This window comes from Cuculus canorus, chromosome 20 (assembly GCF_017976375.1).
Source record: "Cuculus canorus isolate bCucCan1 chromosome 20, bCucCan1.pri, whole genome shotgun sequence".
NCBI classification, from domain to species: Eukaryota; Metazoa; Chordata; class Aves; order Cuculiformes; family Cuculidae; genus Cuculus; species Cuculus canorus.
In genome coordinates this window covers 11,547,128-11,573,133 of record NC_071420.1, presented here as the reverse complement: position 1 = coordinate 11,573,133, position 26,006 = coordinate 11,547,128, and the positions used below count along the sequence as shown (strand labels likewise).

General features: G+C 53.0%; 2 protein-coding genes across 2 annotated transcripts; both read right to left on the bottom strand.

The window, feature by feature from the left end:
* Positions 1 to 157: 157 nt before the first annotated feature.
* SPACA6 (sperm acrosome associated 6) lies at positions 158 to 6,074 on the bottom strand. The gene is made up of 9 exons (XM_054085403.1): positions 5,885 to 6,074; positions 5,268 to 5,342; positions 4,879 to 4,947; positions 4,603 to 4,626; positions 4,439 to 4,516; positions 3,558 to 3,661; positions 1,278 to 1,431; positions 848 to 942; positions 158 to 295 (listed from the first exon to the last, which is right to left on the bottom strand). Exons 1-9 carry the CDS (start codon positions 6,072 to 6,074, stop codon positions 158 to 160), a joined length of 927 nt encoding a protein of 308 aa, XP_053941378.1.
* A 1,839-nt stretch (positions 6,075 to 7,913) lies between these two features.
* On the bottom strand, positions 7,914 to 9,213 carry LOC104057328 (C-C motif chemokine 5). The gene is made up of 3 exons (XM_009558679.2): positions 9,046 to 9,213; positions 8,329 to 8,437; positions 7,914 to 8,194 (listed from the first exon to the last, which is right to left on the bottom strand). The coding sequence occupies exons 1-3, from the start codon at positions 9,116 to 9,118 to the stop codon at positions 8,101 to 8,103; spliced, it is 276 nt and encodes a 91-aa protein (XP_009556974.1). The 5' UTR covers positions 9,119 to 9,213; the 3' UTR covers positions 7,914 to 8,100.
* Between the last annotated feature and the right edge of the window lie 16,793 nt (positions 9,214 to 26,006).

The following is a 26,006-nucleotide window of genomic DNA, read 5'->3' as shown; positions in this document are numbered from 1 at the left end:
GCAAGCCCATAGACTTCTGTACACGAGCCCAAGACCTTCAGATCTCTATCTCCAGACCAATCCATGTATTTTCCACTCTATTGGTCTGGTTTTAGATTGTTCCTATTTACGCATCCCACCCTCACCACAAGAAAAGCAATTGCAGAAAGTTTGGTCTTCAGGGGTGGATCCACATGTCAAGTTCCTCTAAGGTGAATCCAGGCATCTGGAATCCCCTGAAGGACCCTGTTGTCCAGATGTGAGGGACGACCACGGGTTGCTGATATTTGGGTATCTCCAACACTGCCAGATGGCCCTGGAATGGAGAAAGAGGAGGGGGGCTGAGGAGATCCTACATCCCTATGGGGAGGAGAGGGGAATGGGTCACGGGGCATCTGAGGGGACCAAGGGGCAACTGGGGGGTCCTGGGGTCTGAGGGTTAAAGTATGGGACCCTGGTGGCAACTGGCTGTAACTGGGAGCCCCAAACCGACAGTAGGTGTTCCGGGGAAAGGGAGGAAAGTGGCAGGGTGTCAGGGGCAAGCAGGGAAACTGGGAGAAGCAAAGCAGCCGGGAGTGGTCCTAGGTGCAAGGGAAGGGTCCTGGAATGGGCCAGGGGACAATGGGAGTCCTGGGGGAATAGGAAGCCCTGTAAGTTTAGGGGTCTCTGGCCCCTTGAACACCCAAGTCCTCTTGCATTTCTAGGGAATCCTGAGGGTCTGAGGGTCCAGCGGTTCGGGGGTGCCGTGCTGGTCTGCAGGGACCCCCAGAAACATGGTTTATCGGGTCAAGAGGACTCACGCAAGCAGCAGCACTAGTGCCATGGAGCCCAGCCCGAGCCACAGCCCCAGTCTCATCCCCAACCATACATTGTAGTACCAGGGTGTCCTGACGATGGGCCAGCGCAGCACAGCTCTGAACTGAGCCTGGAGCCCCCTCTCTGCCTCCAGGCTTTTCCCGGACACTGTAGGGACCAGGGCACAGGTCATGGGGCACAGCCCCACGGACTGGGTGTCCCTGCAGCACCCGCTCCAGCCACACACCTCACTGACCCCAAGGACCCAGGCTTCTGGGGGACCCTGCTCCACCCCACATGTCCCGCTGCCCCCAGAGGAGCATCGGGAAACCCCTGCTCCACTCCACCTGTCCATGATGGACCCAGGTGTCCTGGCACTCTGCACACACCCCCATGCAGCCCCCTCCCAAGGACCCAGGCATCTGAGTCCACCTGTCCACCATGGATCCAGGTGTCCCCAACCCAGATCACTGCCTCCAGGGCATGCAGGGGGCTGGGCGCACCGTTGAGGTAGAAGTACTTGCGGGCCACCGGCTCAGAAAGGTTGCCCAGCTGACAGGCAATGGTTCCTGAAGTGGGGTCCCGGAGTTTCAGAACAAGAGCTCTCTCCGCCCTCCCCTGTAGCTCCTCAAACAGCATCAGATCCTGTGTGCGCAGCTGAGCCACAGATAAATAGAACCATTTACGCTGGGAAAGAACTTTAAGATCATCAAGTCCAAGCACAAACCTCACACTGTCAAGTCCACCACAAAACCATGTCCCGAAGTGCCACATTCACATGTCTTTTAAATCCCTCCAGGATGGAGACTCCACCACTGCCCTGGGCAGCCTCAGCAAGGGCTTCACCACTCTGTCAGTAAAGAAATTGTTCCTAATATCCAATCTAACCTCCCCTGGGACAACCTGAGGCCATTTCCTCTCCTCTTATCCCTTGTTACTTGGGAGAAGAGACCAGCACACACCTCACCACAACCTCCTTTCCAGGAGCTACAGAGAATGATGAACCTCCTCCTCCTCTTCCCGAGACTAAACAGCCCCAGGTCCCTCTGCTGCTTCCAGAACCCCTGGGCTCCAGACACTTCCCCAGCTCCATTCTCCTTCTCTAGATGTGCTCCAGCCCCTCCATGTCCTTCTTGGAAATGAGGGCCCCAAATTTGAACCCAGGATTTGAGGTGCAGCCTCACCAGTACAGCAAACTCACTGCTCTCAAGCGCCACATCCATGTCATTGATAAAGATATTAAGCAGAACTGGCCCAACATTAGCACGGCCTGATCCACCAGGTGCATGAAAGAGCGTACATGTCCTGCACATGCTCATCATGTCCGCTTGGACCCTTTGCTCATGCATTTGGTTGCACCTCATGTCCCACACATGCTTCTCGTGCCCAGGGGGTTTGTGCACAGGGACCCACGAGCAGAGCATATGCAAAAGTCGCTTCCTTCACAGGCACACGCACAAGTGCACGTGAATCTACAGATGACGTGAATCTACAGACGCCGGATCTGTACATGATGTAATCATTAGGTTGGAAAAGACCTTTGAGATCATCAACTCCAACCGTACCTGTCCACTACTAAATCATATCCCTAAGCAGGTCACATGGGTGACGCGCCTTCTGCAACCACGCATCCTTCATCCAGTGCTTACTTACACGCTTGATGTTTGTAACACACACAGCTACAGCGTAAGCAACACCTGTATCTGTTGGTAGTCCTCATGCAAAGCACACAAATGTGTGCCTCCACGCCTTGCTCCCCACACCCAGTCATAGAATCATAGAATAATAGAATCACCAGGTTGGAAGGGACCCACTGGGTCATCGAGTCCAACCATTCCTAACTCTCCCTAAACCTCATCCTCTAAGCACCTCATCCACCCATCCCTTAAACACCTCCAGGGAAGGTGACTCAACCCCCTCCCTGGGCAGCCTCTGCCAGTGCCCGATGACCCTTTCCGTGAAAATTTTTTCCTAATGTCCAGCCTGAACAGAATGGTTTGAGTTGAAAGGGACATCAAAACCCATGCAGTCCCACCCCCTGCCATGGGCAGGGACCTCCCACTGGATCAGGGGCTCCAAGCCCCATCCAACCTGGCCTTCAACACCTCCAGGGATGGGGCAGCCACCACTGCTCTGGGCAACCTGGGCCAGGGCCTCCCCACCCTCACAACAAAACATTTCTGCCTAAGACCATGTCTTGATCTCCCCTCTTGCAGCTTCAAACCATTCCCATTGTCCTCTCTCTGCATTCTCTGATCCAGAGCCCCTCCCCAGCTTTCCTGGAGCCCCTTTCAGCACTGGAAGCTGCTCTAAGGTCTCTCCACAGCCTTCTCTTCTCCAGGCTGAACAACCCCAACTCTCTCAGCCTGTCCTCGTACAGGAGGTTCTCCAGCCCTTGGATCATCTGCATGGCCTCCTCTGGACTCGCTCCAACAGGTCCGTGTCCTCCCTGTGCTGAGGACTCCAGGACTGGACTCAGGGTTCCAGGTGGGGTCTCACCAGAGTGGAGCAGAGGGGCAGAATCGCCGTCCATCGCCTGATGGTCCCACAGCTTTGGATGCAGCTCAGGACACAGTTGGTTTCTGGGCTGTGAGTGCATATTGCCAACTCTGGTGGAGCTTCTCCCCTCCCTGCACCCCAAGTCCTTCTCCTCAGGGCTGCTCTGAATCCATTCTCCACCCAGCCTGTGTTTGAGCTTGGGATTGCCCTGACTCAGGTGCAGGATCTTGACTGTCCTCTCACCAATGTCTACGTACACCCCTGTCTGTTCTTGCACAACTCACATCGTTGGCAAACATCCAGGTGACGGGCAGCTCCTGGGGGGTGGCGAAGGACACATTGCAGAGCACTGTGATGGTTTCATCCACACGGGCCAACATGTCCTGCACTGGGAGCACCAACAGGGATGTGAGCTCACATCTGCCGGTGCACTTACAGAAATGATTGCACTCCTGCGCCACTGCACATAGGACCACCAGATGTCCTGAGTTGGAAAGGACCCACAAGGATCATCAAGTCCAACTCCTGTCCTTGCATAGAACAACCCCAACATTCACACCATGGGGCTGAAGGACTTGACTTCTGGAATATTGTCACCGTGACTGCTTCCCTGGGAGCTGTTCCAGGGCTCCATCACCCTCTGGGGAAGAACCTTTTCCTCACATCCAACCTAACGCTCCCCTGGCACAGCTTCCTGCCATTCCCTTGGCTCCTGTCCTTGGTCACCAGAGAGAAGAGCTCAGCGCCTGCTCTTCCCCATGTGAGGAAGCTGCAGAGCGCCATAAGGTCTCCCCTCAGTCTCCTCTTCTCCAGGCTGAACAGACCCAGGGATTTCAGCCGCTCCTCACACTCTTCCCCTCCAAAACCCTCTAAACCCCAACTAAACCCCTCTAAACCCCAAATCGGTGCCCTCCTCCAGATGCCCTCCAACAGCTTGAGATCTTTCTATCCTGTGGCGCCCAAACTGCCCCCAGTGCTTGAGGTGGGGCCGCCCCAGTGTGGAGCAGAACGGGGTGCAGTGGGGGCAGGTACATGTGGACTTTGGCACGTTCTCGTGTGCTCTTGGTGGGCCCAGATGTGAGAAATGAGGGTTGACCCAGAGCCCTGCAGGCTCCTTGCTCAGGGCTGGAGCTCAGCCCGGCCTGGATGCCCGGGTCCACCATACCTGGACAGTCCAGGGGAAACTGGCAGTCGACGTGGCGGCAGGTAGCACACTGGAAGACACGGGCAGCTGGCTGGTACCCTGGAATGGAGAGACTTAGTGGATTCAGAGGGATGGGAGTTGTCTTAGGGGACGTGGGGTGGCAAAACAGAAGGATGAGCACTCACCACAGGGAGGCACGCAGGCTGGACCTGGTGGGGAAGAAAGCAGCATCAGACTGGGGGTCACTGGGGAGCCCTGCTCCTGTGATGAGCTGTCAGGGCTCAGACCTTGTCCAGCCCAGATGGGGCTCCTGTGAGTTTCTCCAGGATGGGGGTGCCCAGGGTGAGGGTCCTTGGGGTGTAGATGTCTGGGAGAGGGTCTCTGTGACAATCCATTGAGTGGAGGTTCCAGGGATTCCCCAAGGTGGGAGGATCAGGTGAGTGTCTCCACTGGCCCCATACCTTCCTCCAGCTGTCTCAGCTTCACAAAAATTACATCTGTGGCTTCCTGCAGAGACATCTTAAAGGGCCCTGGGGTGTCCCAAATGTCCAGGTGAGACAATGTGCCCTCCCCGCTATCTCCATAAACCCTCCCTGGGCCCCCAAATTCCTCACTTCAACCTCATATACCCACTCCAGAGTCCCATATGTCCCCCAAGCCCCCCTCGAAGTCCCCCAGAAGCTGTATAACTTGAAGAACATAAACCCTCAGGATTTCCCCAACATCCCCTTACCCCCAGACCCCACGTATCCTGCATTTCACCACGTCCCCCCATTCAAGGCCTCCACATCCCATCCCCATGCCCAGTGTCCCAACCCTATCCCTCAAACGTCTCACATCCCCTGCTCACTCAGGTGGTGCTGCGTGTCCAGAAAATACCGAGCATCCATGATTATCTTCCGAAGTGCCTTGTACTGCCCTGACGCTGAGACCAGTAAAGCCACATTGGGACCAGTAAAGGGTTGGAGTGTGAGGGACAGGAGAGTCCAGTAAGGGCTGGGGGTTTCCTGGAGTCTTGACCAGAGTTTAGGGGCATTGGGAAGGATTAAGAATCCCTGGGGATTCCTGAGGTCCTAGGTAGGGCCAGAGCAGCTCAGGGAGTCCCCAGTGTGTCTTGGTCATGGGGTGATTCCTGGGGTCCCAGGCAGGGCTGGGGTTTCCAGAGGTCCCTGGAGTCCAAGTAAGGACTGGGGAGACCTTGGCATTGTGGGAGTCTCTAGGGTGCTTGTTCGGGTGGGTCCTTGGGGTCCCTGTTTAAAGGGGTTCCCACCCACCCAAGATCCCGACCAGTGTCCGTGTGAGGGCGTTGGGTGCAGTGGGAACCCCAGAGTGCTCTGGGCTCCTGTTGAGGGTGAGGTTCTCCTCTGGAACCCTGGAAGTCCCTGGTAGGATGGAGGTGCCATCAGGAAGGGGGTGCTTGGGCAGGGTCCCTGTTGGGTTGGGTGTCTCTAGGGTACCATGACGCACCCACAGTGACAGCGTTGAGTGGCTCAGTGATCAGGGTAAGTTCCTCAAGGCAGAGATGAAATCGGTCGTCATCGGCAGGGGCCCCAGTAATGGCATGGCAGACCTGGGCCCATGAAATAGGACCCCCAAAGCAGGCCAGGCAGGGGTGGACCCCAGGGAGACAGGATGCCAGGACCACCCACTGCCACATGCAAGGTCGCGCTGCCTGCATGCTTGTGGTTTTAGGGAGCCCGGGGGCCAGCACTGGCATCAGAGCCATCCACCACCATCCCATGGCCCCAAAGCATTCTACCCAGATGGCTGAGTCCCCAGGAGACAGTGGGGTTCCTAGGGTACAGCAGGTTCCTAGGTGACACCAAGGCACCCTTGTCTCTAGGAAACAGTGGGGTTCCTAGGCAGGTCCCACGTGCCTGGGTCCCCTCCTGACACAACTGGGGATACCCAGATGTATGGGTCCCCTGGGGTGTCTGTGAGGGTTTCTTGAGGCAGGAGGACACCGGGACAGCCAGTAGGAGCCAACAGCTCTCGCAGGAGATGTTGATGAGGCCTGGGTGTTGCCAGAGGAACTGTGGCCACCCTGACACCTCTGTGAATAGCATGTGCTGACCAAGCATGGTGCAACTGCTGTTGGTGTGGCAGTTGGTGTTGAAGGACATCATCACTCTACCAGCTCAAAAGGTGAGTCCAATTGGTGGTCATCACCCTCTCAGAATGAGCTTAGGTACAGTACCCACCCAGCAGAAAGCCACCTCCTCTCGATATGGCAACCCAGAGAGAGGTCCCATGAAAACGTGCAGCCATCCAGAGCCTCTCCCTGGTGACCAACAGTGATTGTGTGAGGTGTAACCAGGAGGAGGAGCTGCTCAGCCTGGTAGCAGAGCTACAAGAGGCGGGAGAAAGGTTTAGGAGCATCATAGAATCATAGAATCATGGAATGGTTTGGGTTGGAATGTACCTCCAAATCCACCCAGTTCCAGCCCCCTCCGTGGGCAGAGACACCTCCCACTGGATCAGGGTGCTCAATGCCCCGTCCAACCTGACCTTGAGTCAGAGAGTCTGAGAAAGAGAGAGAATGATGGAGCCCTGCTGAGAGAGAAACTGGACCAGCCACCAGAAAATAAATCAAGATCAAGGGGATCCTGTACCCTCCCCCGTGCTTGTGGGGGATCCCCCACAGCTCCCAGTCCGGGTGCTCCCCAGCTCCTACAGGGGTGAGGAGAACGAGATGTCCATGGACCATTAGCAGCAGCACAACTCTTGCGACACTGGGCAGTGACTATGCCAGGTGGGACAGGAGGAGTCAGAGGAGAAGGGACGAGTGCTGGTGGCCCTGGTGCCCACAGCCCCAGTGAGGAGACAATGCCTTCATCTCCTCCTTTGTGCAGGGATGGAGGTTCTTTGGAATGCAGATCCAAGGTACATACTGCCAGCTCAGGGCCTCTAGGGAACAGGGAGAAGGTGGGCTCAGCACCCCAGGAGGTGGGCTGTGTTGCTGCTTCAGGCCTTGGAGATCTCTGCTCTGCCACTCTTTGGCTGCCACAGCATCTCTCAACACTGCTCTACTGCGGCAGAAGATGCCAACTCTTGGGAGTGTGGCAGCAGCAGCAACGCAGGCATCTGTGAGGGGTGGAGCTGTGAGGACAAGGTGCCCAACGCCACATGGCCACCTCAGCCATCCTGGAGGGGTTTAAAAGACAGGCAGATGATGTGCTCAGACGTTTGGTTTAGTAATGAACAGGTACAACTGGGCTCAATGACCTCAAAGGTCTTTTCCAACCAAATGATTCCATGACTGGTGTGAGGCTGTGACTGGCATGGGAGAGAGGGTGGCACAGGCTTGGTGTCCTCATCATCTCCCCACCCCTTGCAGTGCCCCCATTGCAGCCGGCACAGACTGCAGCCCACCCGGTGTAGAGACCCTCGCACAGAACCCCGTTTCCTGGCACTTCAGCTGAGGAAGAGGCCAAGATCCTCAAATGACACCCCAACAGCCAACTGCCTCCCCAGCCCACATCCAACAAACCTGCAGAGCCTCCTTAATAAAAGTTTATTCTTATATTTTCAATTTACTTAAAAATAAATACTTAGTTTCACTTAAATAAGTTAAATAGAAGATATTTTCCCATTGAAGAAGGCTGAAGTTCAAGTACTTGGGGCTGGAAGCCAAGCTCGCTGAGGGCAGTGCCACGGGCATCGTGGGTGGCAGCAGAGAAGGGTCAGTTCTTCATGGTCTGGAAGTGCTTCAGATGCGCCTGCACCCAGGCTGCTTGGGGGTCCGCACACAGCTCCTTCTTCTTCTTGGTGACCAGGCTGCCAAGAGAAAACCCACCTTGGAGTGCTCAGCCAGGGCAGAGGGGCACAGTGCCCCCGGGCGTCCCCAGCTGCGTCCTTGTCTCCCTCCCGACCACCCTCGGGGCACAGCGCCGGCAGCAGTGGGTACTCACACCACGGCTGGCTGGGAGCAGCTGCTGCTGGTGACATAGACAGAGGCGATGAGGCTCCGTGGGATGGGTTGTTGCCGGTAGCTGAAGCAGCAGGTGCTGGGGACACCATCTGTGAAGACAGAGGGACAACCAGTCAGCCCAGGTGAGACCCCACACTGCAGCACAGGCTCTGTTCCCACTGGTGCTTGCGGTTCCCGAGGGATTTGCAACCTCCTGTCCCCCACTTTGTGTCATATTCCCTGGTGGTGCCCCCCTCAGAGTCATAGAATCATTAAGATTGGAAAACTCCTCTAAGATCATCCAGTCCAACCACCAATACAACCACACCATGCCTACTAAACCACGTCCTGAAACACCACATCTACACGGTTTTTGAACAACTCCTGGAACTCCCCCACTGCTCTGGGCAGCCTCTTCCGATGCTTGACAACCCTTTTGGTGAAGAATTTTTTCCTAATATCCTATCTAAACCTCCCCTGGCACAACTTGAGGCCATTTCCTGTCATCCTATCCCTTGTTACTTGGGAGACAGAATCACAGGATCACCACTGTATATCAATTTTGAGTCCCCACATTGGCAATGGTGTCCTCCTCCCAGCCCTCCTCCCAGCCACCAGGGTCCTGCCGACAGGGATGGGGCTGTCTGGCTGCCCTGGCAGCTCCGGAGGAGCGATGGCACACCCAGCCCTGAGGAGGATACAGCATCACCAGACTCACCAAGATGGGCCTCTGATGGGGAGCAGGTGGCCGCGAGGAGGAGAGCGACCAGGCTGGCAGCGAGGACCTTCATAGTGCTGCAAGGACCGAGGGATGCACAAGCGGGGCTGGAGATGAGCAGGCTGCAAAGCTCTTCTCTGCGCGATGCTGGATCCCTGGGGCAGTGCCCTCCTTTTATCCCTGGGCACTGGGCGGGCGCAGGATTTCAAGGCAAGGAAATGAGTGCATCATACCAGGGAAATCGTGTCCGGATCACCCTTTTTTGCTGAGCTGGAGTTGGCAAGAAAACCACAGAAGAGGAAGCACCGGCCACGGGGCTGCGACTTTCAGATTCTATTTGGGTGTCCACCAGGGACCAGCCAGAGCCCAAACCCCCAACACCAACCCTGCTGGCGATGCTGCAAGGGTACCAAAGGCCATGAGCCAGGCTGGGGCATGAAGCTTCATAGCCCAAACCCTGATAGGAGATTCCAAGCAGGCAGCCATGAAGCAACACCTGCAAGTTCATAGAATCATAGAATGGTTTGGGCTGGAAGGGTTCTAAAGCCCATCCAGTTCCACCCCCTGCCATGGGCAGGGTCACCTCCCACTGGATCGGAGACTCCAAACCTCATCCCACCTGGCCTGGAACACCTCCAGGGCTGGGACAGCCACCACTGCTCTGGGAAACCTGGGTCAGGGCCTCCTTATCTTACTCACTTGTAAGGGTTCCCTCAATCCCACTGTCCATGTCTGTGACAGAGACGTTAAACTGCACTGATCCCAACACCAACCCCTGTGGAATGCCACTCGTCACCTGTCTCCAGTTAGACATTGAGCTGTTGACCACAACTCTTTGAGTGCAACCATCCAGCCAACTCCTTATTTACCAAGTGGTCCATCCATCAGATCCACGTCTCTCAAATTTAGAGACAGGACAATGTTCCAGGCAGGGCTTTTTGCAAGAGCCCTCACAACTTTTCTGTGTCAGGGGCTGCGGAGCTGCTCCGTGGATGAACAACCCAGCCCAGCTCATGTGCATGGTATGGACACCCAAATCACTTCTCGCCCTGCACCACCAGTCACTGCAGGGACACAGAATTAGCTCCTTAACGATGCACTGCACATTGGCTCATCTCCACTTACAGCAGCAATTCTTGGTTGGACATACAAGGAAGGAAAGTGCTACAGACTGGGGGAAGAGTGGCTGGAGAGCTGCATGGAGGACAAAGACCTGGGGGTAATGGTTGACAGCCGACTGAACATGAGCCAGCAGTGTGCCCAGGTGGCCAAGAAGGCCAATGGAATCTTGGCTTGGATCAGAAACTGTGTGACCAGCAGGTCCAGGGAGGGGATTCTCCCTCTGTACTCGGCACTGGTGAGACCGCACCTTGAGTACTGTGTTGAGTTGTGGGCCCCTCACCACAAGAAGGATGTTGAGGCTCTGGAGCGTGTCCAGAGAAGAGCAATGAAGCTGGTGAGGGGCTGGAGAACAAGTCTTATGAGGAGCGGCTGAGAGAGCTGGGGTTGTTTAGCCTGGAGAAGAGGAGGCTGAGGGGAGACCTTATTGCTCTCTACAACTGCCTGAAAGGAGGTTGTGGAGAGGAGGGAGCTGGGCTCTTCTCCCAAGTGACAGGAGACAGGACAAGGGGGAATGGCCTCAAGCTCCGCCAGGGGAGGTTCAGGCTGGACATCAGAAAAAAATTCTTCACAGAAAGAGTCATTGGGCACTGGCAGAGGTTGCCCAGGGAGGGGGTCGAGTCGCCTTCCCTGGAGGTGTTTAAGGAACGGGTGGATGAAGTGCTGAGGGACATGGTTTAAGGGAGTGTTAGGAATGGTCAGACTCGATGATCCAGTGGGTCCTTTCTAACCTGGTGATTCTATGATTCCATGAAAGGTCATGTAGGAACAAAGTTGTGCTGAGCTGGAAGTCGCTGGGAGTCTCATATCTGTCCATTTTTTTGCTGGTAATATGGTCAAAAGTAGTATTTTCATGCTGGAAAGGCTGCAGAGATACAGAGGAGTGGCCTGGCCTTTGTTGCCCTGCTCCAGGCTGGAGCAGCTCCAGCTGCAGCCGAGCCTGCCACCCTCCCTGTCCCCAGGGTGAACAGAGGATTTACACCTCCGTAAGGGTTTCAGTTTGGGCTGCAGTCTGCAGCCTCTGGGCAGTCAAGTTGTTGCAGTTACTGCTTGCCCACTTTTTCCCAATCCTGGAGCCACACCAACACTGCTGAGCTCCTCAGAAGGGCTCCAGTGAGATGATTTACACCCCTTCTCACCTCAGTCCTATCTTTTCTCAAAGAAACAATCACAAACTTTTCTCCTAATCCCTGACCTCCTTGCAAATGAGTGTGACCTTGAAGGGATGCATCCTTCAGTCAGGGACCTGTTGGCAGGGGAAGGTTTGCTCGTACAAAGGCATCACAGCGGCTGTGAGGTTTATCCTGTGCTTGAGTGGGAGCATCATCCCTGCCATGCGATGGGGATGAGAGGATGGGCACAGCCAGTGCTCAGCCTGAGTGCTCATTTCATCCCATTTAGATTCTTTCTAATGGTTTAGCCCCAAAATAGCAAGTCCACCAAGCAAGCCCAGGCACAGAGCTGAAGGGAGGAGAGGATTCTGCTGGTGCCCGACTAGATCAGCTCATCACAGCCTTGCAGAGGAAGCCTCGAGGAGATCACAGAATGCCTGAAAAGGGGTGGCATTTGCAATCCCAGAGGGTAATTCCCTAATGCCCACCCAGAAAGACGGAGCTGCCAAACTTGCTCCTTTCTCCTTTTTTTCCTTTTTCCATCCTTGCCCAGATGCTGCCCTGGTGCCATGAAAGAATTCCAGCCCAGCTCCCACACAAACCCTTGGCCCTCACCGCTGTCCTCCTGACCCTTGCTCGGGCATGACTAATCCCTGCCACCATGATTCAGGGGAAAAGCCCAACTCACCAAGGCGCTGAGTAACGGCTCTGCCTGTCCTCCCATCCCCACCGCACGGCAGGGGTGATGCTCCCCGTTCAAGTACAGGATAAACCTCACAGCCGCTGTGATGCTTCGTACCAGCAAACCTTCCCCTGCCAACAGGTCCCTGTCTGAACGATGCAGCCCCCTGAGCTCACACGTGTCTAAGAGGAAGTTCGGTATTAGGAGAAAAGGTTGTGATTGTGACTTTTAGAAAAGATTGGACTGAGGTGAGAACGGGTGTAAATCACAGAATCATAGGATGGCTTGAGTTGGAAGGGACCTTCAAGCCCATCCAGTTCCACCCCTGCCACGGGCAGGGACACCTCCCACTGGATCGGGGCTCCAAGCCCCATCCAACCTGGCCTGGAACCCCTCCAGGGATGGGGCAGCCACCACTGCTCTGGGCAACCTGGGCCAGGGCCTCCCCACCCTCACAGCAAAACATTTCTTCCTAAGATCTAATATCATGCTCTGCAATAACATTTCTTCCAAGATCTCATTTCAATCTGCCCTCTTTCAGCTTAAATATTCCTTTCTACCATCCTGGCATTCATTGTTTCCCGTTGCTAATTTTCCTGCCTGTCAGACCCCTTTTCTCTCTGCTTGATCAGGGAAGGCATCTCCCACCAAGTCAGTGTTGCTCACTGCTGTTGCTCATCCCTGACTCTGTCCTCCAGCATCGCTCAGCCATGGCTTGGGCATGCTCTTCCCAGAAGGATCCCACCCTGGGGTTGGGGTAGCTCAGCATCTTGTTCCTGCAGTTGACCCAGAAAGCAATTGCTGGTTGACTTTGTTATAACAGCCTGTTGCATGCTGATGTCCTCTCTCACACTTCTGGTTAAGAAAAGCAAGGATGGCTCTGGTGAGGGCAGAGGAGATGCCAGGATGGAGTGGTTGGAGGGCAGAGGTCTGGGGTGGGTCTTTGTGGGAGATGTGAAGGTTACAGGCAAAGAAGTTTCATAAAAACACAGAATCACAGAATCAGAATCACAGAATCACACAAGGTTGGAAAGGACCCATTGGATCATCGAGTCCAACCGTTCCTAACACTCCCTAAACCATGTCCCTAAGTACTTCATCCACCCGTTCCTTAAACACCTCCAGGGAAGGCGACTCGACCACCTCCCTGGGCAGCCTGTTCCAGTACCCAATGACTCTTACTGTGAAGAATTTTTTTCTGATATCCAACCTGAACCTCCCCTGACGGAGCTTCAGGCCATTCCCTCTAGTCCTGTCCCCTGTCACTTGGGAGAAGAGGCCAGCTCCCTCCTCTCCACAACCTCCTTTCAGGTAGTTGTAGAGAGTAATAAGGTCTCCCCTCAGCCTCCTCTTCTCCAGGCTAAACAACCCCAGCTCTCTCAGCCGCTCCTCATAAGACTTGTTCTCCAGCCCCCTCACCAGCTTTGTTGCTCTTCTCTGGACACGCTCCAGAGCCTCAACATCCTTCTTGTGGTGAGGGGCCCAGAACTGAACACAGTATTCGAGGTGCGGTCTCACCAGTGCCGAGTACAGAGGGAGAATAACCTCCCTGGACCTGCTGGTGACCCCATTTCTGATACAAGCCAAGATGCCATTGGCCTTCTTGGCCACCTGGGCACACTGCTGGCTCATGTTCAGTCGGCTGTCAACCAGCACCCCCAGGTCCTTCTCTTCTGTGCAGCTCTCCAGCCATTCTTCCCCCAGTCTGTAGCGCTGCATAGGGTTGTTGTGCCCCAAGTGCAGGACCCGGCATTTGGTCTTGTTAAACCTCATCCCATTGGTCTCGGCCCAGCAGTCCAGCCTGTTCAGATCCCTTTGCAGAGCCTCCCTACCCTCCAGCAGGTCGACACTTCCTCCCAGCTTAGTGTCATCTGCAAACTTGCTGAGGGTGCACTCAATGCCTTCATCCAGGTCATTGATAAAGACATTGAACAGAGCTGGACCCAGTACTGAGCCCTGAGGAACTCCACTTGTGACTGGCCTCCAGCTGGAGTTAACTCCATTGACCACCACTCTCTGGGCCCGGCCATCCAACCAGTTTTCAACCCAGGAGAGTGTGCGCCTGTCCAGGCCAGAGGCTGACAGTTTCTGAAGCAGAATGCTGTGAGAAACTGTGTCAAAGGCTTTACTGAAGTCCAAGAAGACTACATCCACAGCCTTTCCCCCATCCAGTAGTTGAGTGATTTTGTCATAGAAGGTGATCAGGTTAGTTTGGCAAGATCTGCCTTTTGTAAACCCATGTTGACTGGGCCTGATCACCCGGTTCTCTTGCGTGTGCTTCATGATAGCACTCAAGATTACCTGTTCCATGACTTTCCCTGGCACTGAGGTGAGACTGACAGGCCTGTAGTTCCCCGGATCCTCTCTGCAACCCTTCTTGTATATGGGCACAACATCAGCCAGCCTCCAGTCTAGCGGAACTTCCCCAGTCAGCCAGGACCTCTGGAAGATGATGGATAGGGGTTTGGAAAGGACATCCGCCAGTTCCTTCAATACTCTTGGGTGGATCCCATCCGGCCCCATAGACTTGTGGACGTCTAGCTGGGCAAGCAAGTCTCTAACCGCCTCCTCTTGGATCACGGGAGCCTCAATCTGCCCCTCTAACTCTTGGATTTGTAAACAGAAGGAACAACTTTCTTTGCTATTAAAGACTGAGGCGAAGAAGGCATTAAGTACCTCAGCCTTGTCCTTATCCCCTGTCACTGTTATTCCTTCTGCATCCACTAGAGACTGGATATTCTCCCTCGTCCTCCTTTTCCTGTTAATGTACTTGTAGAAAGACTTTTTGTCGTCTTTCACAGACTTAGCGAGTTTTAATTCTAGTTGGGCCTTGGCCCTCCTGATTTTTTCCCTGCACGATCTCACTTCGTCCCTGTAGTCCACCCAAGATGCCTGTCCTTTCCTCCAGAGCACATAGAGCTTCTTTTTCTTATTGACGCATCTTGAGATCACCCTGCTCCACCAAGCTGGCTTTTCCCCCCGCCGGCTCCTTTTCCGGAACACAGGGATGGCCTGCTCTTGAGCTGATAGGATTTCATTTTTCAAGAGCGCCCAACCCTCATGGGCTCCCTTGCCCTGAAGGACTGTTTCCCACGGGACTTTGCTAATCAACCTTCTGAACAGGCCAAAGTCTGCCCTCTGGAAGTTTAATGTGACTGCTTTGCTAACCCCCTTCTTAATCCCACCTAGAACTGAAAACCCTATCATCTCATGATCACTTAATCCCAGGCGTCCTCCAACCGTCAAATCCCCAACAAGACCTTCCCTATTCACAAACAGCAGGTCTAGGAAGGCACCCTCCCTTGTTGGTTCGCTAACCAGTTGTGCAAGGAAGTTGTCTTCGATGCACTCCAGGAACCTCCTAGACTGTTTCCTTTCTGCTGTATTGTACTCCCAGCAGACATCCGGAAAGTTAAAGTCTCCCACAAGGACAAGAGGCAGAGATTTAGAGACTGTCCCCAGCTGTTTATAGAAGAGTTCATCAGCAGCTTCTTCTTGGCTGGGTGGTCTGTAACAGACTCCTATCACAAAGTCCCCTTTCTTGTGGGCTCCTCTGATTTTAACCCATAGGCACTCGATCCCGTCCTCACCGTAATCCAGTTCGAGAGTTTCAAAGCACTCTTTGACATAGAGGGCTACCCCGCCTCCTTTCCTACCCTTCCTGTCCCGCCTGAAGAGTTTATATCCCAACATAGCTGTAGTCCAGTTATGTGAGTCATCCCACCACGTTTCTGTGATGGCAATGACATCATAGTCACCTTGCCCTACAACAGCTTCCAGCTCATCCTTCTTATTGCCCATGCTGCGTGCATTGGTGTAAATGCACTTCAGCTGGGCTGATGAACCTTCAGCCCTCATAAAGGGAAGAGAGTTTATTCTCGATTGACTGGTCCTTGGAATAACTAATTCCACAGACCCAGTTTTATCCTTACTGTCCCCACTTATACTCGCCCTCACTTGCCCTATTGTGGTGTACTGGTGGTCCTCTCCAGCACACCATTTCTCAGCCGCCGGTTTCCCACTTCCAGGCTCATTCCCAACTAGCCTGGTCTCCTCCCCTTCCCCCTTCACATCTAGTTTAAAGCTCTATTTAAGAGCCTAACCAGATTTTTAGAGATAACTTTAGTTCCCCTTCGAGACAAGTATGACCCATCCCTAGTAAGAAAACCTGGGGGTGGGTGGGTCACCCCATGATCAAAGAAGCCAAAGCCTCTCTCCTCACACCAGGAGAAACACGAAAGGTCTCTGCTAAGTTACCTCTGAACTTGGGATTTCTCTGCACAAAGGATGCTTTGAGGTCAAGAGAAACCTCGTAGTGACTCTGCAATGGCATTAACACAAAAACTCATGCAGACCAGTCTTCTTGTGAACTGAGCCTTTTACTCCTCCTTCTGTGTATCCAGTGACATCTGACAAGCAGGACCATTAACATCAGGTACTGCCTCTTCTCCATGCCCTTCACAGATGCCCCAGATGAAGACCCCGGTCACTATTAATTACAAAGAATTTATTATAGAATCAGAGACCCACAGAATGGTTTGAGTTGGAAGGCACCTTAAAAGCCCATTCAGTTCCACCCCCACGGCCATGGGCAGAAACACCTCTCACTGGATCAGGCTCCTCGAAACCCCATCCAACCTGGCCTGGAACACCTCCAGGAATGTGGCATCGATGACTTCTATTTATTGAGTTGTGGCCTCAGGCACAGAGTGGCTTAAACAGAAATAACTGACACATAGGCGGTTGGAAAAGAGAGGTGGTCTGAGGCCAGACCAGTGCTGCCTAGCTCCTCAGAAGGTCTCCAGTGAGATGATTTGGGTTGAGAGCAACCCTGAAAAGGACATGGGGAGCTGGGGGGTGAGAAGATCAATTGAAGCCGGCAAAGTGAGCTCGCAGTCCAGAAACCAACTGTGTCCTGGACTTCATCCAGAGCAATGGGACAAGCAGGGCCAGGGAGGGGATTCTGCTCCTCTGCTCTGCTCTGGTGAGACCCCACCTGGAGCCCTGCATCCAGCTCTGGAGTCCTCAGCACAGGAAGGACATGGAGCTGTTGAAGAGAGTCCAGGGGAGGCCATGGAGACGATCCAAGGCCTGGAGAACCTCCTGTACGAGAGGCCAGGCTGAGAGATTTGGAGTTGTTCAGCCTGGAGGAGAGAAGGCTGTGAGGAGACCTTAGAGAAACTTCCAGTGCTGAAAGGGGCTCCAGGAAAGATGTGGAGGGGCTCTGGATCAGGGAATGCAGGGAGAGGATGAGGAGGAATGGTTTTGAGCTGCAAGAGGGGAGACTGAGATGACATCTTAGGGAGAAATATTTTGCGGTGAGGGTGGGGAGGCCCTGGCCCAGGTTGCCCAGAGCAGGCTTTGAGGTGTCTTCCAACCCAAACCATTCTATGATCCCACACCCAGCAATTATTAGAAGCTGAGATCATCACAATGACAAGGAGAATCATGATGATCTTTGGGCATTGGCTTCAGGAGTAACCAGAGGAAGGTTTCTCATCCGGTCAGAACCACAGAAAATCTCAAAATTGCAAAGATTATTTCGGATGGAAATGGTGAAAATATTTCCTCTTTGCTGCAGAAGTGGTTGGCTGAGCTTTCGGTTCTCCTTTGACATGAGAGCCGGATGGGACTTCTTACTGCATGCTGATGAAATACTTTCCATTCTAACTGGAATTGAGGATATTTCAACAAACTGCACAAAATTGCAGCTCAGCAAATGCAGAGATTTTGTGATTAAATCTGTATAAGGAATTAAATAGAAGGAACTGATGTAAATGGAGAATGAAGAAATCACTTACGGTTTTATTTCTCCCGTGACAGAAGACCTCTGCAAGCAGATGACTTTCTAATCTAACAGAGAAACACAAGAGGAATTCAAGGAAGCAGAGGAAGAAGGAGGAAGAAACCAAGAGACCAGAAAAGCCAGCTTAACAAATACAAATTTGAAAAATGAAAGAAAGTAAATTCCGTTAGTTAGGAAGGGAAAGAAGTAGCCAAGCATTCCACCTCTTTGGAACTTGTCTTTGTATAAACAAAAAGAAATTATGGTCAAGTGCTCAACACAATCAAAATTTAGTGCCCCGAGAAAAGGGAGAAGAGAATAGATAAGGAGGAGGTAGATGAGGCAGGTACGGGCAAGGAAAAACATCCCCAGAGTCTCCTCTAATGTCCTTCCCCGCCAGGCTGAGGCTACCTCTGAATCACTGGTGATCAGCAGGAAAACCCCACATGGAGTGGGAGAGGAGCAATGAAGCCACTGGTGAGCAAACATGGCACCAGTCTTGCATTATCAAATGCTTTTGGCACTGCTTTGTGTGTGTTCCCTTAAGAAAAGGAGGGAATTCAAGTCTAAACCCCAGGTTGTCCCCAGGGTCTGTGAGCACAGTGAAAAGAACAGAGTGGCCGTCATTACTGACCTGCGGTGCAGCCTGACACAGGGGCAGTGTGGGGTCAGAGCAGAACCCAGATCTGCTCAGCAAGGGGGTGGCTGCTGAGGAACTTGTCCCTTAGGGCCTCACATTTCAAGAGAGAAATGATAGGAGAAGAACCAAGAAAAGAGCAAGAAGAAAGTCCAACTCCTGATAGGGCAGCCAAGCTGATGTCATGGGATTCATTTAGACAACAAGAGATGAGGGATGATCTCAGTCATTGAAAGAGGACACCGCTTGTCCCCAAGCCCTCTAAGGAAATCATGGAATGGTTTGGGTTGGACTGGACCTCAAAGCCCATCCAGTCCCACCCCATGCCATGGGCAGGGACACCTCCCACTGGATTGGGGGCTCCAAACCCCATCCAACCTGGCCTGGAACACCTCCAGGGATGGGGCAGCCACCACTGCTCTGGGCAACCTGGGCCAGGGCCTCCCCACCCTCACAGCAAAATATTTCTTCCTGAGATCTCATCTCAATCTCCCCTCTCGCAGTTCAAAATCGTTCCTGTCATCCTCTCCCTGCACTCCCTGATCCAGAGCCCCTCCCCAGCTCTCCTGGAGCCTCTTTCAGCACTGGAAAAGTCTCCCTGCAGCCTTCTCTTCCCCAGGCTGAACAACCCCAACTCTCTCAGCTTGGCCTCCTACAGGAGGTGTTCCAGCCCTCAGATCATCTCCATGGCCTCCTCTGGACTCGCTCCAACACCTCTGTGTCCTCCCTGTGCTGAGGACTCCAGAACCGGATGCATGACCTCAGGATGGGGGTCTCACCAGAGTCAAAACCAACTTGAGGAAATCCTTCCCCGCACTGGAGAGCTCACCCTGAGGACAGATTCCTGCCAGCGGGCAGAAGCAGGCAGTGTTTCTGACTCAGAGCAGAGGGATGCTCTCCGCATCTCTTTCAGGAGAGGCTGCCAAACACGTGGGGCCCCGCGCTTCACAGCACTAAAGGGGTCACAGCAGCCCTTCTGCCTTCTCCGTGCACCGCCATAAGCCAGAAGGAAACCACAGGCAGAACTGAATGAAAGAAAGTGCCAACACCACGATTGCATGCAAATCTAGGGAAAACCACCCGGCGTTATGCAACATCCCTCTGGGAAGTGACACTCGTCATTGAGAAAAATTATGCAAAGGGGTCCCGTGCGTAGAGGTTACAAGGAAAGCGCAGACCAGGCACCAGCCTCACCCTGCAGAGAGCTGTCACGCGCTCTGCTGTTCATTGTTTTATGGGAGCAACACAGCATCCAAAGTGAAATTCCGACACCAGTTCCCACTGAGACTTTGATTCCAATTCTGGTATGTTCCTTTATCTCAGAGCATCCTGTGTTGTGCCCACACAGAGACCCCAGCCCAGGACAGGGATTTTCCTGTGGTTCTGGATCAAAGACTGTAGTGTCTTACAGCTTTTCTGTGCCATTTGCCCGAGCCAGTGGCTCCCAGCTAGTGCCACCGCAGAGATCTGTGCCTCCCCACGTGAACACATCCTTGGGACTTTAAAAAGAATTTGTCTGCCTGAAAAAAAAAGTGGTTTCAGTGTTGAGTTTGCAGACAGTGACCATCATTGACTCCTGCACCCAGACGGCAGATTGCATAAACCCCATTGCCCAGAAAACAGGTTAAAAATAAAAACCTATCTAAACTTACATAGCCGGGGTTATCTCCTAGCAATTGCTTCTGTCTTTCTTCTCCACTTTTTTTTCCCTTCAGTACAGCATCTCACAGGGAGTTTCAGATGTCCATTATGCCTTGTGTCAAAGCACCATTGCGTTAAAAGGTTTGAACCACATAGGACCAGGTTGGATGGGGCTTGGAGCAACCTGGTCCAGTGGGAGGTGTCCCTGCCCATGGCAGGGGGTGGAACTGGATGGGCTTTGAGGTCCCTTCCAACTCAGACTGTTGTATGATTCTATGCTTGTTGCATGCTAGGACTGGTATCTATCTGAATGGTGGTTGCTCTTTACCTGACCTGCTTGGATCAGAAACCTGCATGAGAAACTTGTTGTTTTCATGCAGAAATCTGATTTATTTGTGATCCATTTTCTAGCTCCATGTCCTTATACCAGTAGTGTCCCTACACCTCTTCTCCACCTCTGGTGTTGACTCTGATGCATTCATACAGATGAGTCCCTCATTTTCCTAACTCCTCAAACCAAGCTCCTTGCATTTGACCCTTCTCGTGTTGTGCAACACCAGGGTCTGGTCACAGTCTTGTGATTTGTAGCATGGGTCTTTCCCTGCCCCAGATATCTCCAGCTGACAGCATCCCAAATCAGAACAGCTGCAACGGTTGTCTCTTGTCCCCAGGAGCATGATTGTACAGTCAGCACTGCTGAATCAAATCCCTTCTTCATTAGTCCGGTCCTCAAGGTCCTTGTACTCGTTCTGTGCAATAGCCTGTCCTCTTCTGGATCAACGACAGCATCTCATTTTGCCTCACAAGAAGATTTCCTTTGCATTGTCCTCCTTTTTGTGCCAAGATCACAGAACCATTGTAGAATGACAGAATCATAGAATGGGTTTTGTTGGAAGGGACCTTAAATCCCATCCAGTTCCACCCCCTGCCATAGGCAGGGACACCTCCCACTGGATCAGGGGCTCCAAGCCCCATCCAACCTGGCCTGGAACCCCTCCAGGGATGGGGCAGCCACCACTGCTCTGGGAAACCTGGGCCAGGGCCTCCCTACCACACCTGAGAATCCAACTGGATTAGAAGTGGGATCTGTCTATGGAATTTGAACTGGTTTCTCTTCACAAGGGCCTAAGCACAGAGGCAGCCAAGAACCCTGTTTTTAAAGGTGTCATTAACCTCAACGCTGGTTTGGAATCAAATGTTCTTCAAGGCTGAATGCCACCAGGGCAGACGGATGGACGGCAGCTCCCTCGTTCCCAGGACAAACACCAGATTCACTTGTTCCCCTCCAGCTCTGGAGGTGGTTTCAGTGGTTGTGGGTTTGGGGTCTGTGATTAACTGCTTCACTCTGAAACTCTTCTGGCCTGCTCAGCTCAGCCACTCTGCCTGGAATAGCACTTCTTACACATTTCCTCCAGAGAATCCTTTTGGGACACTCGCTTCTGCTACAGCTCCGCTGTCTCTGCCGGGAAGCAGCAGGGCTGAGGCAGAGTCTCTTGATGTTGTCCTCTGCAAGGACAGGAGATGGACTTGATGATCCTTGTGGGTTCCTTCCTATTCAGGACATTCAGTGTCTCCTCGCTGCTTCTGCTCCTCAAGACTGAATTTAGTTTGGCAGCTGCAGCCTTTTACTCTTCCCATCACCTGTATTTACCCTCCCCAGCTCGCTGCCCTCACTGCCACATCCCTGCGAACACGAACACCTTCCCTGTAGTACCTATGCTCATCGAATCTCTTTTGGGGGATTCTATTCCTCTCTTTTCAGTTTTCGCTGCATAACCTGATCCCTTCCTGTGAGTCCCTCACAGCTTCTCTGCTGAATCAAAAGATTTTTATAGCACTGGTTTAATGTCCAGGCTTTCTATCAACTTCCTCTTTCTCCGGAATCTCCCTTTCGAATTCACTGGCACAAGACTATTTCTGGCATCAGCTGGTACCCCTTTCCCCTCACTCCTTCCAACCGCAGGATGAAGGAATGAATCACACTATAGGCAGAATCATTTAATGACCCCTCCAGGTCTCTCACTCGTACACCCACTCACCCGCACAGCCCCAGGCTACAAAGCTCAGCACCCAGAGCATCCCCTCCTCCCACAGACAGACACAAGCTCTCTCTTTGGGCCATCTCTTCCACTTCCCACCGTAGAGGACAGCTTTTTCCTTCTGTGAATTCCCCAGTGAGAGCACAGAGCCTTGTGGCCCAGCAGGTAACAAGCTATCCCACCTTGGCTTTGCTTTTAGGACGCATCCTGGAGCAACAGCAACAATTCAGCCCTTCACTATCCTCTCCAGAGATGGATCCCTCCTGCAGACTCCATGCCCCAACCCTGCTGGGTGTAATCATAGAATCATAGAATCACCAGGTTGGAAAGGACCCACTGGATCATCGAGTCCAACCATAATTCAGCAGGACAAAGCCCTCTCCTCCCAGGAGACGTTCTGCTCCTTATTCAAACTGCTCTTTGGTGTGAAAACCACTTTCTACCACTAAAAGCCTCAGTGCAGTCCCAGGGCTGAGCTTCCCCGTGTGCCCAGAGCCCCTCCGAAAAACCTGACCTGCTACTCCTGGAAATTACACAATCATAGGATGGTTTGGGCTTTAAGGGACCTCAAAGCCCATCCAGTTCCACACCCTGGTTGTGGGTTTGGTGGGAAGGGATTGAGGCAGGAGAGCACCTGCAGAGCGAGTGATGCCAGGGGGTACCTGGGGCCTGCACACTGCCTCCTGCGAGGAAAGGGCCCAGGAGTTTCATAGAACTATGGAATGGTTTGGGTTGGAAGGGACCTCAAAACCCATCCAGTTCACCCCCTGCCATGGGCAGGGACACCTCCCACTGGATCAGGGGCTCCAAGCCCCATCCAACCTGGCCTGGAACACCTCCAGGGATGGGGCAGCCACCACTGCTCTGGGCAACCTGGGCCAGGGCCCCCCACCCTCACAGCAAAACATTTCTCCCTAAGATCTCATCTCAATCTCCCCTCTTGCAGCTCAAAACTGTTCCCTTCATCCTGTCCCTGCATCCCCTGATCAAGAGCCCTTCTCCAGCTTTCCTGGAGCCCCTTTCAGCACTGGAAGCTGCTCTAAAATCTCATCTGAGCCTTCTCTTCTCCAGGCTGAACAACCCCAACTCTCCCAGCCTGTCCTCGTACAGGAGGTGCCCCCCCCCAGTCCACTGGTGCCAGAGATGCTCCAGGAAGGACACAAGAAGTTGGTCATGGCCTCCAGCAACAGAGAGCAAATATCTGGGGCACAAGAGACAGCAACGGGCTTTGCTGGCTCAGAGCGCACGAGGGCAGAGACAAGCGAGGCAGCAGCTCAGTAAGATGCAGTGATGACCGTCTGTTTGCAAGGAAGAAGGGGAAGGAGATTGCTGGTGCATAATTCTGCAACAGCAGTCGATGAAGGCAGGATGTGAACTCATCGTGTTGCCGGCGATGGGGTCCTTCACAGTGGCAGCGCAGGGAGGAAAAGATGAAGAGCAGATGACTTGGGAGGTCAGCCACGCGCACTGTGGTGCCCACCTTCCAGGGCTGGGTTAACCCTGGACAGGTGAATTTGAACTGGCTGGTCTTTAAGAGACCAGTCTTGTAAGAAGACTCTAAGCCGCAAGACCCTTGCGCTGCCTCCAAGGCCTAACGGGCATTTTCTTGCGCCCACGGCTCAAGGCAGGGGCACTCAAGGTTCAACTGTTTCCACCTAAGGGCAGGGAGAGCCCCTCAGGGTGAGAGCAAGTGTTTTTTCAGAGAAGCACAGAAAATAACACAGAAAATAGAGTCATCAACTTCCACCCAGAAGATCAGCACTCACTGTGTCACTCTAGGAACAGAGTTCCTCCCTCTCCAGGTGATCTCCCAGCACTTCCTCGCTGCTGTAATTGTTTTACTAGTCTGATCCAGTGGGAGGTGTCCCTGCCCATTGCAGGGGGCTGGAACGAGATGATCTTTAAGGTCACTTCCAACCCAAATTATTCTATGATTCCTTTTTTTTTTTTTTGCTGCACTTTGAGGTCAGAACATCAGGTCTTGTCCAGCATGGAAACAAAGGGGATGTTTCTTATCTTCTCCTTATAGTAACCCTTGCAGACTGTTCTCAGGCCTCTTCCATCGTCTTAGGCTGCACACCCCAGCTCTTCCACGCTCTGCACATTTAACAGGCTTGTATAAAATAGCATTAATGAAAATATCAAATAGCATCAGACCCATGGGGTCCCACACGCTTCTGGCAGTCATGGATTAAATCCACTCAGGCCATTTTCACAGCCTGATGTGTCAGGACTATTACAGGATTGTTCTGCAAGATGAGGAGCAAGCTCATAGCCACGGGGCTAAAGATGTTTCTGCAATAATCACTTCTCAGAGAATAGTGTTTGCACATTTTGAATCCCCCTCAAAAATTACATCTGGTTAAACCACAGGAGGAGAACACGAGCCAGTTCAGGCTTATATGGGAAGATGCACATTGGCAGAGGTTGCCAAGGAGCAGCTGTAGAGCATGGCTAAGCTCAGAGCAGAATTGCAGCACCATCTGCTGCCCTGGCTCCTTAGGGTGGCAATTCCTGGTTTAGAACAAAATATCTATATTCTTTTCCCTGCTTTGGAGGAAACCAGGGCTCACACTTCTCACACTGAAAGACAATCTCACATTCTCCTTAACACATTTGTAACTGCCTGTTTTCAGAAGCAGGCAACAGAATCATAGAATAGTTTGGGTTGGAAGGGACCTCAAAGCCCATCCAGTTCCACCCCCTGCCGTGGGCAGGGACATCTCCCACTGGATCAGGGGCTCCAAGCCCCATCCAACCTGGCCTTGAACACCTCCCGGGATGGGGCAGCAATAGATTCCCTGGGCAACCCGGGCCAGGGCCTCACCACTATAGGTATGAAGAAGTTCCTCCTTATGTCTAGTCTAAATATGCTCCTCTCCAGTTTATACCCACTGCCTCTGGTCCTATCACTATATGCCTTTGTAAACAGTCCCTCCACAATGCTCCAAGAGAGTATGAGCACCAGAAGCACCAACAGACCAAGTTTAATCACTGCAAACACCTATTTAAGTTTTAAGCAAACTTCTCTCTGCAGTGCCCTCCAGAACGGCCCCACGTATCTGACTTCATTTGTGGTTGAGCCAGCATTTCTTCAGCAAATTCCAGCTCCTCCTGCCCCATATAATCTTTGAAACACTCACACAAGCATGATGAACGTGGTGTTGCACTTGAAGAAAGCACAGCAAGAATACCTGTGAGCCATCAGGCTGAGAACAGCTTGCACAAATAGGCTTCACTTTTAAGCTGGCAGCAGTGGGACCCCTCTCCTTTTCTCCACTGTGATATACACGACCAAGTCGAAATAAATTAGTCCTGCAAGTGGAGCCGTTCTCTTCCTCTATGCCCTATCCCACACAGCAGGTCAGACACAACAAAAGGAAGGCCCTGCACATGTGGCAGAATGAGGGCACAAGCTTACACGTTCACGGCAAGGCAAAAAAAAAACCCAAAGAGGAAACAGGAAAAGAAGAACCAGGGAAATCCCATCCCCCACAAATGAGAGAATGCCATGTTTAGTATTGTTTTTCCTTTAGGACCATCTCCTCTCTTGCCACTATCCAATACCACCTGCCCAGCTCTGAGGTCTTGACGGCATCTGCCTCTTCCCACAGCAGCTTCTCTATCTCACGCACGAGGCTCTCCCAGATGGATCACAAACTGCGCATGGACCAGCCAGCGCTCTGCAACCACCTCATATGGCAGAGCCGTGAACTCCCTTTTCATACCGGGGGCAGCAACTGCTCTCAAAGCTCAGAGAAGAGACAACAGGACAGCACGGAGATCGCCAAGGTGCGCACCTTGTCCTGTAACCACCCCGACTGGTGAAGGCTGGAGAGCAGAGCCCGCTACAGATCCTGTTCCCCACTGTCTGGCGCAGATGCGCACGGAGGGGTGGGGGGGTTGCTCTTAGAACTCACCTCGTTAATCCCAGAACACTGACACA

Bases quoted from the DNA above. Each gene is read 5' to 3' on its own strand.
- LOC104057328 (XM_009558679.2), bottom strand. From the start codon at position 9,118: ATGAAGGTCCTCGCTGCCAGCCTGGTCGCTCTCCTCCTCGCGGCCACC. The intron at 8,438-9,045 runs GTGAGTCTGGTG...CTGTCTTCACAG, and splicing joins CCCATCAGAGGCCCATCTTG to ATGGTGTCCCCAGCACCTGC. The intron at 8,195-8,328 runs GTGAGTACCCAC...TTCTCTTGGCAG, and splicing joins TGCTCCCAGCCAGCCGTGGT to CCTGGTCACCAAGAAGAAGA.
- SPACA6 (XM_054085403.1), bottom strand. From the start codon at position 6,074: ATGTGGCAGTGGGTGGTCCTGGCATCCTGTCTCCCTGGGGTCCACCCC. The intron at 5,343-5,884 runs GTGCGTCATGGT...TACTGGTCTCAG, and splicing joins ACTCAACGCTGTCACTGTGG to CGTCAGGGCAGTACAAGGCA. The intron at 4,948-5,267 runs GTGAGCAGGGGA...GGGACACCCCAG, and splicing joins GGACACGCAGCACCACCTGA to GGCCCTTTAAGATGTCTCTG.